Source organism: Hemitrygon akajei, chromosome 5 (genome assembly GCF_048418815.1).
Source record: "Hemitrygon akajei chromosome 5, sHemAka1.3, whole genome shotgun sequence".
NCBI classification, from domain to species: domain Eukaryota; kingdom Metazoa; phylum Chordata; class Chondrichthyes; order Myliobatiformes; family Dasyatidae; genus Hemitrygon; species Hemitrygon akajei.
This window is the reverse complement of record NC_133128.1, coordinates 137,292,327-137,302,538: the sequence shown is the minus strand read 5'-3', so window position 1 is coordinate 137,302,538 and position 10,212 is coordinate 137,292,327. Positions and strand designations below refer to the sequence as shown.

Below are 10,212 nucleotides of genomic sequence, written 5' to 3'. Positions count from 1 at the left end.
GCACCAATGCCCTGATGACCGTGTCTGTGTGTGCACCAATGCTCTGGCTCCGTGTCTGTGTGTGCACCAATGCCCTGGCTGCGTGTCAGTGAGTGCACCAATGCCCTGGCTGCGTGTCTGTGAGTGCACCAATGCCCTGGCTGCGTGTCAGTGAGTGCACCAATGCCCTGGCTGGGTGTCTGTGTGTGCACCAATGCCCTGGCTGCGTGTCTGTGAGTGCACCAATGCCCTGGCTCCGTGTCTGTGTGTGCACCAATGCCCTGGCTGGGTGTCTGTGTGTGCACCAATGCCCTGGCTGGGTGTCTGTGTGTGCACCAATGCCCTGATGACCGTGTCTGTGTGTGCACCAATGCCCTGATGACCGTGTCTGTGTGTGCACCAATGCCCTGGCTGCGTGTCTGTGTGTGCACCAATGCCCTGGCTGCATGTCTGTGAGTGCACCAATGCCCTGGCTGCGTGTCTGTGTGTGCACCAATGCTCTGTATGCGTGTCTGTGTGTGCACCAATGCCCTGGCTGCATGTCTGTGAGTGCACCAATGCCCTGGCTCCGTGTCTGTGTATGCACCAATGCCCTGGCTGCGTGTCTGTGAGTGCACCAATGCCCTGGCTCCGTGTCTGTGTGTGCACCAATGCCCTGGCTGTGTGTCTGTGAGTGCACCAATGCCCTGGCTGGGTGTCTGTGAGTGCACCAATGCCCTGGCTGCGTGTCTGTGTGTGCACCAATGCCCTGGCTGGGTGTCTGTGTGTGCACCAATGCCCTGGCTGCGTGTCTGTCTGTGCACCAATGCCCTGGCTGCGTGTCTGTGAGTGCACCAATGCCCTGGCTCCGTGTCTGTGTGTGCACCAATGCCCTGGCTGCGTGTCTGTGAGTGCACCAATGCCCTGGCTGGGTGTCTGTGAGTGCACCAATGCCCTGGCTGCGTGTCTGTGTGTGCACCAATGCCCTGGCTCCGTGTCTGTGAGTGCACCAATGCCCTGGCTGCGTGTCTGTGAGTGCACCAATGCCCTGGCTGCGTGTCTGTGAGTGCACCAATGCCCTGGCTGCGTGTCTGTGAGTGCACCAATGCCCTGGCTGGGTGTCTGTGAGTGCACCAATGCCCTGGCTGGGTGTCTGTGAGTGCACCAATGCCCTGGCTGCGTGTCTGTGTGTGCACCAATGCCCTGGCTGCGTGTCTGTCTGTGCACCAATGCCCTGGCTGCGTGTCTGTGAGTGCACCAATGCCCTGGCTGCGTGTCTGTGAGTGCACCAATGCCCTGGCTCCGTGTCTGTGTGTGCACCAATGCCCTGGCTGGGTGTCTGTGTGTGCACCAATGCCCTGGCTGCGTGTCTGTCTGTGCACCAATGCCCTGGCTGCGTGTCTGTGAGTGCACCAATGCTCTGTCTGCGTGTCTGTGTGTGCACCAATGCCCTGGCTGCGTGTCTGTGAGTGCACCAATGCCCTGGCTGCGTGTCTGTGAGTGCACCAATGCTCTGTCTGCGTGTCTGTGTGTGCACCAATGCCCTGGCTGCATGTCTGTGTGTGCACCAATGCCCTGATGACCGTGTCTGTGAGTGCACCAATGCCCTGGCTCCGTGTCTGTGAGTGCACCAATGCCATGGCTGCGTGTCTGTGAGTGCACCAATGCCCTGATGACCGTGTCAGTGAGTGCACCAATGCCCTGGCTCCGTGTCTGTGAGTGCACCAATGCCATGGCTGCGTGTCTGTGAGTGCACCAATGCCCTGATGACCGTGTCAGTGAGTGCACCAATGCCCTGGCTCCGTGTCTGTGAGTGCACCAATGCCATGGCTGCGTGTCTGTGAGTGCACCAATGCCCAGGCTGCGTGTCTGTGAGTGCACCAATGCCCTGGCTCCGTGTCTGTGTGTGCACCAATGCCCTGGCTGGGTGTCTCTGTGTGCACCAATGCCCTGGCTGGGTGTCTGTGAGTGCACCAATGCCCTGGCTGCGTGTCTGTGTGTGCACCAATGCCCTGGCTGTGTGTCTGTGTGTGCACCAATGCCCTGGCTGGGTGTCTGTGAGTGCACCAATGCCCTGGCTGCGTGTCTGTGAGTGCACCAATGTCCTGGCTGCGTGTCTGTGTGTGCACCAATGCCCTGGCTGCGTGTCTGTGAGTGCACCAATGCCCTGGCTGCGTGTATGTGTGTGCACCAATGCCCTGGCTGCGTGTCTGTGAGTGCACCAATGCCCTGGCTCCGTGTCTGTGAGTGCAGCAATGCCCTGGCTCCGTGTCTGTGTGTGCACCAATGCCCTGGCTGCGTGTCTGTGTGTGCACCAATGCCCTGGCTGCGTGTCTGTGTGTGCACCAATGCCCTGATGACCGTGTCTGTGAGTGCACCAATGCCCTGGCTGCGTGTCTGTGTGTGCACCAATGCCCTGATGACCGTGTCTGTGAGTGCACCAATGCCCTGGCTGCGTGTCTGTGTGTGCACCAATGCCCTGGCTCCGTGTCTGTGAGTGCACCAATGCCCTGATGACCGTGTCAGTGAGTGCACCAATGCCCTGGCTCCGTGTCTGTGAGTGCACCAATGCCATGGCTGCGTGTCTGTGAGTGCACCAATGCCCAGGCTGCGTGTCTGTGAGTGCACCAATGCCCTGGCTCCGTGTCTGTGTGTGCACCAATGCCCTGGCTGCGTGTCTGTGTGTGCACCAATGCCCTGGCTGGGTGTCTGTGTGTGCACCAATGCCCTGGCTGCGTGTCTGTGTGTGCACCAATGCTCTGGCTCCGTGTCAGTGAGTGCACCAATGCCCTGGCTGCGTGACTGTGAGTGCACCAATGCCCTGGCTGGGTGTCTGTGAGTGCACCAATGCCCTGGCTGCGTGTCTGTGTGTGCACCAATGCCCTGGCTGCGTGTCTGTGAGTGCACCAATGCCCTGGCTGGGTGTCTGTGAGTGCACCAATGCCCTGGCTGCGTGTCTGTGTGTGCACCAATGCCCTGGCTGCGTGTCTGTGTGTGCACCAATGCCCTGGCTGCGTGTCTGTGAGTGCACCAATGCCCTGGCTGCGTGTATGTGTGTGCACCAATGCCCTGGCTGCGTGTCTGTGAGTGCACCAATGCCCTGGCTCCGTGTCTGTGAGTGCAGCAATGCCCTGGCTGGGTGTCTGTGTGTGCACCAATGCCCTGGCTGCGTGTCTGTGTGTGCACCAATGCCCTGATGACCGTGTCTGTGAGTGCACCAATGCCCTGGCTGCGTGTCTGTGTGTGCACCAATGCCCTGGCTGCGTGTCTGTGAGTGCACCAATGCTCTGTCTGCGTGTCTGTGAGTGCACCAATGCCCTGGCTGGGTGTCTGTGAGTGCACCAATGCCCTGGCTGGGTGTCTGTGTGTGCACCAATGCCCTGGCTGGGTGTCTGTGAGTGCACCAATGCTCTGGCTGGGTGTCTGTGAGTGCACCAATGCCCTGGCTGGGTGTCTGTGAGTGCACCAATGCCCTGGCTGGGTGTCTGTGAGTGCACCAATGCCCTGGCTGCGTGTCTGTGTGTGCACCAATGCCCTGGCTGCGTGTCTGTGTGTGCACCAATGCCCTGGCTGGGTGTCTGTGTGTGCACCAATGCCCTGGCTGCGTGTCTGTGTGTGCACCAATGCCCTGGCTGCGTGTCTGTGTGTGCACCAATGCCCTGGCTGGGTGTCTGTGAGTGCACCAATGCCCTGGCTGGGTGTCTGTGAGTGCACCAATGCCCTGGCTGCGTGTCTGTGAGTGCACCAATGCCCTGGCTGCGTGTCTGTGTGTGCACCAATGCCCTGGCTGGGTGTCTGTGAGTGCACCAATGCCCTGGCTGGGTGTCTGTGTGTGCACCAATGCCCTGGCTGGGTGTCTGTGTGTGCACCAATGCCCTGGCTGGGTGTCTGTGAGTGCTCTAACGCTCCGGGAACTGTCAGCTGGTTCGGACCTGCAGTGGACCCTGGGAATCCTCGTTGGCTGCGGCTGCTGTCTACCAGGGAGGTTCGCACTCCAACTCCCAGCCTGCATCGTGAGGAGGCTTGTGGGTAGGGGACGCGAGGGTTTCTGTGGAAAGTGAAGCAAATGTTTTTGCCAGGAGTCCCCTCTGGCTGGAGGCGGGGACTAGCCCTGCTTATATTGGGCTGCCCTTGTTCGGCAGCGCTACAGACGCTTGGGACTCCGGCTGGCTCCGTACTCGTGACACAGCGGCGGGGGAGGGAGCCGAGTCTCCGCAAAGACACTTCATTTGGGGGACGGGGGAAAGTTGCTTTCAGATCGGCCACCCGGTGACGGTACTCCTGCGAGCCCAGCGCCTTTGCCCCTCGATTGCAGGACGAGAGCGAAGGTCCCTGCAAGTGACAAGAGAGACGGAAACAACCCGAGAGCAGCCGGGACAGGGGTCGCCGGTGAGGATTTCGGAGCAGCATGGACCCCGAGGCGGCAGAGAAACCGGCCGAGCCGGGCGATTGCTGGAAGTTCTCCGTCATGTATCTGTGCTTTTACGGCTTCATGATCCAGATTAAGCCAGCAGAGAGCTTCATCACTCCTTACCTCCTGGGACCAGACAAGAATTTTACCAGGGAGCAGGTGAGTGTCTTGTGCTGCCGAGGGCTTTGCGCTTCTCAGGGGATTCTCCCGAAACATGTCATCCAAGCTGTATTCTGGTCGCTGACTTCATGTTTAATATATGGTTTGCGATCAGTTCCCATCTGATCGTGCCCCATGAAGTAGCAGAACCTTCAGTAGAAGTCCCAAGTTGTCTAGAGGGACAGTTGTGTGTTTATGCTGGTAATCCGTTCAGGGTGAAGTTAGCCAGATGTACTGGTGGGCTCTCAGGATCAAGAAGGTCACTGCTCTGGGCTGTTAAGTGCATGCCGCTCCTTGGGTTGATTGCATTTAACTAAAAGGAATATCAATTAAAGTATGACTTTTATTTGCATAATGCCCTTCAGAATCATGTTTGTTATCACTGTTACTGTGGCGTGAAATCTGTTGTTTTGTGCTGGCACTACAGTGCAAAGACAATCAATTACCAAATAGTTAAGATCACAGGAATAACAAGGTAGTGTTCCTGGACTGTTCAGAAAGCTGATGTGGGAGGGGAAGACATGTTTCTAAATCCTTGAGTGTGTGTCTCCATGTTCCTGTAGTTCCTTATGGTGATAACAAGGTGAGTGTACGTCCTGGATAGTGAGGGTCCTTAATGAAGGATGCTTCCTTCTTGAGGTACCTGTGCTGGCGATGGAGCTGGCTGAGTCTCTTCCACAGCACTGTACATTTTAGTCTCCATGCCAGGCTGTGATGCACCCGTCACTATACATCTAGAAATTTGCTAGAGACTTTGGTAACATAGCAAATCTCCTCTAATGCCTAGAGATTCAAACTTGCACCATATCCCAAAGTACTTGCAGTCACATGAAGAGCGGCTCAGGAAGTTCACCAGCCTGTTGTATTTTATGCCCAGCAGCATCATACTCACAGCAGTGTGACTGCATAATCACTACTCTTGTTTGAGGAATGGGCTTTTCCTGAGACACCAGGAAGAAGTCTCCCGTTTTCCAACATGGTTCCCAATAAGTCCATTCACACTGCCGGGTTTGAAATGTTGCTTCAGGCTAGCAGGAGTGTTGTTCACTTGGGTCCAGGTGGAACAAGAGGGTAACGCCTCATCCCGAGTGCCCTTAGAGTTATGTTCTGTGGGATTTGGACTGCGACTTGAAGCTAATCCTCCTCTCCGAGACAGAACGGATGGATGCTGCTAAGCCCCAGTTGAGCCGTCTGAACTCAGAGTCCCCATGCAGCAGTGAGGGGCTGCGTCCCCCGGGCTCTGAGCCGGCGGCAGTTCCCACTGAGGTTTGCCACGTTCCAGCTGTGAAGTATCTGACAGGTTTGCCTACACAACTGTGGGTAGTGTGCTGTATAATGTAATTCCCTTCAGTGTCCGTGTGGGGGAAAACACTGACACAAAAGAATCTGGAACTGTTGGGAAGGCAACAATACGGAGAATATCCTCCGAGGTGGATGGACTAGCACCAACCTTTACCTTATGCCAATTCCGGCAAAATTCAGTTTCACCCCGAGAGCTGGGCACTTCTGTTCCCGATCTCCTGTGTGTGTCCCGTGCACATTCATCTTCAGCTCCTCTGATGGAAGCGGAATCCCTTTATAAGTAGGTTGGTCACAAAAAGAGCGGAGAGCACAAGGTGCTGCTGTCACCAACGAGGTGCCAGTTAAAGGATCTCCAATCCTGATTTCCATTCAAGTGATGCAGTTGCCCTTTACTGGGGATCTGCATGAGTCTCTCTACACCCCTCTCTCTCCTCCCTCCCCCTCTCACTCTCTCCTCCCTCTCCCTCCCTTCTCCCTCCTCCCTCCTCTCTCCCTCCCTCTCTCCCAGCCAGTTTTTGTTTGTGAAACACCGTGCACGCACACTGGGATCCCTGTGTGAACAATCAGTCCCTCCCCCAGTGATGAGGTTGGACTGTCAGGGCACTAGAATGTGTGTGTGTGTGTCTCTGGGGATGGGTAGGGCTGATTAGTCAGATGGGGGTCCCTGCCCCCCCACCACTACATCTTCTCCAGGGGCCCTTGTATGCCGCAGGTCTGTGCCTGCCTCACAGACAGCCTCCTGCGGTCAGCCACAACAATGCAGCAGTGATACTGATCTTCCGCAGCTCCTGTTGAGAGGCGTGCAGGTCCAAGTGTAAACCACTTCAGATTCATGCAGCGAAATGCATCACTTCCCTTAACAACTAATGCATCCAAGGATGTGCTGGGGGCAGTCCGCAGGTGTCTCCACACGTTCTGGTGCCAACTTAGCATGCCCACAATGTTCGGCAGAACAAACTCAGAACTTGGCTGTAGTTTCCTACATCCCCTTGGCCAGTCTTGTGGGTGGATGATCTGAATCTGTGTCAACAGTGAATGCAGCATCACTAGAAAACACAACAGAAGCAGATGAGCCTCAGATTCTGGCCACGTCTCTTCCCTGTGGCCAGAAAACCTGAGGACACTAACTTGGCCATTGGGTAAGGAACCAGGCAAGGTGATTTGGGCACGTTACCTGATACAGTCAACCAGACCCTTCAGAGGACAGCTAGCTTACAGTCATTGAGTCAAACAGCATGGAAATATGTCCTTTGACTCATTCCCATCTAAACCAGTCCCAATTGCCTGTGTTTGGCACATATCTGTTTAAATTTAATCTTTCTTACATTTTTTGTAGCCGTCCAAGTATCTTTTATATGTTAATATACCTTCCTCTGCCATTTCTTCTGGCAGCTCATTCCATAAACAGATCACCCTGTGGGTGGACTGAGGTTCCTATTAAATCTCTCCCCTCTCATTTTAATTTGATGGTCCTGTAGTTCTTGATTCCCCAACAGTGGCAAAAAGACTGCACCTTTAAGAAGAGGGTAGAATCTGGGCAGAGAGGGAAATAGATGGGACATGGGGAGAATAAAATGGGATTGGTGTAAATAGATGCTTGATGTCAGTAAAGACTGAATGGGCCAAAAGGCCTGTCTCTGTGCTCTCTGTCTCTAAGCTGCCTGTTGAGGTCACATTAGAAAAGTGCATTCAGATTTGGTCGCTGTTACAGAGGGGTAATTTATAGTGGGCAATTAACCTACCAACCTTTGCGTCTTTTGGGCGGTGGGAAGAATCCGCAGTTCTCAGAGAGCACACGTGGTCACAGGGAGAAGGAGAGAACTCCACACAGAAGAACACCGGGGGTCAGGATCAAATCAGGGTCTCCAGTGCTACCGGAATGAGCTGGCATTGCAGACATTTGAGTGGAGAGCTGGGGTGAAGGAATTCCCCTCTGAAAGAACTGGGTTGCTGTTCGTTCGCCAAGTGGCATTGTGTATTGCTTTGTTTGAAATGCAGTAATGAGTGGTGCAGATTTACACTGGGTTATCATGCTGCAGGAGTACTTCGCTTTACTGAAGTAAGTTAAAGTGCGACAGGAGCCAAAGGAGATTTGTAAATTCCTTGCATCGCATACCAGACTGCAAGATTTGTTTAGGACGAATGCAGCTAAATATGAATCATTGCATTATATTTATTATATATTCTGATTCTGTGCTCGTATTGCTCAAAGATGCTATCTCAAGATGCTATTAAATGCAAATTGTTCTGCCGAAGGTAAGCTCGATCCTGCAACAGATGCATCTTTCACTGTGGCAATTATGGAAACAAGTGCAAACAGCTCTTGACACCCCCCCCCCACCCCACCCAATCCCTACATCCCCACCCACATGCACTGGTCCCTGCTTCGTTGGTTGGCCCACACCTCACCGTGATGTCAGACCATGGGGGGTCATGTAGGTGCAGGGGTGTGGGCGCATGTAATCCAGATAGGTGCTGTGCTCCCCTGCGCATTCCCAGCCACCCCCAAGGGTCCTTGCATGCAGAGCTCCTCTGCCAAGGCAACAGTGCAGCAGGGGCACTTAGTTTCCTGCAGCAGCCAGTCTCTTGAATGGGTAACTTGGATCAGTGTGAGCACAAAACGATGTGCCTCAGTGTCCTCGCATTGAGTCGCATTCAGTGTTGGGAGAGGTGACCCATTTGTCCCCTTGTTTATAAAGGTGTGGGAGACAAAACCTCTCGGCTCCTCTGTGTTTACTCATAGTACAGAAACAGGACCTTGGACTAGCCACGTCCACACTAACAATCAAGTAAGCATCTGTGCTAATGCGATTTAGCAGCACTTGGTCGATAAATCACCGTACCTTGGTGATTAAAGTGCACGTCCAGATGCTTAAGTGTGTGAGTTTCTGTCTCCCCTCTCAGGCAGCGCATTCCTGGTTCCAAACACCCTCTGGAAAAAATTGTCCTATTTTCTGAAAGCCTTTTCCTCCTTACCTTAAAGCTGTTCCCTCCAGAAACACACACTTCTGCCGTGAGGAAATGTTGTGACTGTGTGCATTATTTCTGCCTCTGATTGTGTGCTCTGTTCAGTTCAATTTCCTTGTAGGTCAGTGTTCTACACCGTGGTTCTGAAGTTGCTGGTCATCTAATCGTGCTCATGGGACCTTGTCATGTCACGTTCCTTAACTCTCTCAACCTTTGAATTTAGCCCTTTCCATGCCACAGGTTTCTATTCCACTTCCATTCAAGGCTGACAGAAAGAAACAAAAACTGCAGTTGACAGAGTCATTGGGCTCAGGGGCAGCATCCCTGCATCAGAGTCTGAAGGTCGGGGGTTTAGTTCAGCCCAGTGGCCCCTGTCTCACAGCTCCTGCGCTCTGGGTTCCATTCTGACCCCCAGCACTGGCCATTTGAGGTTTCTGTTGGTGCTTTGGTTTGTGGAAGCTGTAGCACGGTAAGGGTTAAGGTAATGTCCAGGCATTACGTTTACAGATAGTGTGCAGGCAAGAAAGGATTTTGAAGAGCACAGCATGGGCTGGAGCCATTTTGCATACCATAAGGTATAGGAGCAGAATTAGGTCATTTGGCCTATCTAGTCTACTCCGCCATTCAATCATGGTTGATCCTTTTTTCCCCTCCTCAACCCCATTTCCCAGCCTTCTCCCCGTAACCTTTGATGCCGTGTCCAATCAAGAATCTATCAATCTCTGCCTTAAATACACCCAACGACTTGACCTCCACAGCTGCAAGTGGCAACAAATTCCACAAATTCACCACCTTCTGGCAGAGGGTGAGAGAAAGGTACGGGTGTATCAAAGGATGCACGGGCAAGGCATATACCACTGGGGACCGTAACTTTACTAACTTCAAAGTATCATCAGTTGTTAACTTACTTTCTATTGACTTTTAATGCCTGTACTTGTGAATGGCGATTGATCTTGCAAATAAGGAATTTCAACATGCACAGTTTACTAAATGGCCAATATCTGTAACAGCCAGGCAATTCTGTGTAAAAATGGCCACAGACAACCACAACAGTGTGGTTGACCAGGGTTGTCCTGTTCTCCTTGTGCCCAAGCAAGTAAAGTGTGATTGAGGAGCAAGTTTCAGAGTTTAGTTAATCAGCGACTATAGGTTTTGTCTCATACCTCACCTATTGTTAATCAGCGACAATAGGTTTTGTCTCATACCTATGTAGGTCAGTAGATGAATTGCCGGCTGTAGATTACTGCTGATGCATGGGTAGTGGTAGCATTGGGGAAGATGGGACAGTAGCTGCAGAATCACTTTATTGGCACTATGTGTAACATATCAGAACTGATTGTGGTTCGGTGCCAAGCATAAAACACAGGACAATACCATAACAGACAACCAGCAATTTAATTTACAAGACAAAACAG

At 53.2% G+C, this 10,212-nt stretch overlaps 1 protein-coding gene across 1 annotated transcript in view; it reads left to right on the top strand.

Annotated features, from left to right (window-relative positions):
- The first annotated feature begins 3,918 nt into the window (after positions 1 to 3,918).
- slc19a1 (solute carrier family 19 member 1) overlaps positions 3,919 to 10,212 on the top strand; it is a 48,953-nt gene continuing 42,659 nt past the window's right edge. The window contains exon 1 of the mRNA XM_073046614.1: positions 3,919 to 4,528. Coding sequence (XP_072902715.1) covers positions 4,367 to 4,528 — 162 coding nt within the window. The 5' untranslated portion in view covers positions 3,919 to 4,366. The remainder of the gene's footprint in view (positions 4,529 to 10,212) is intronic.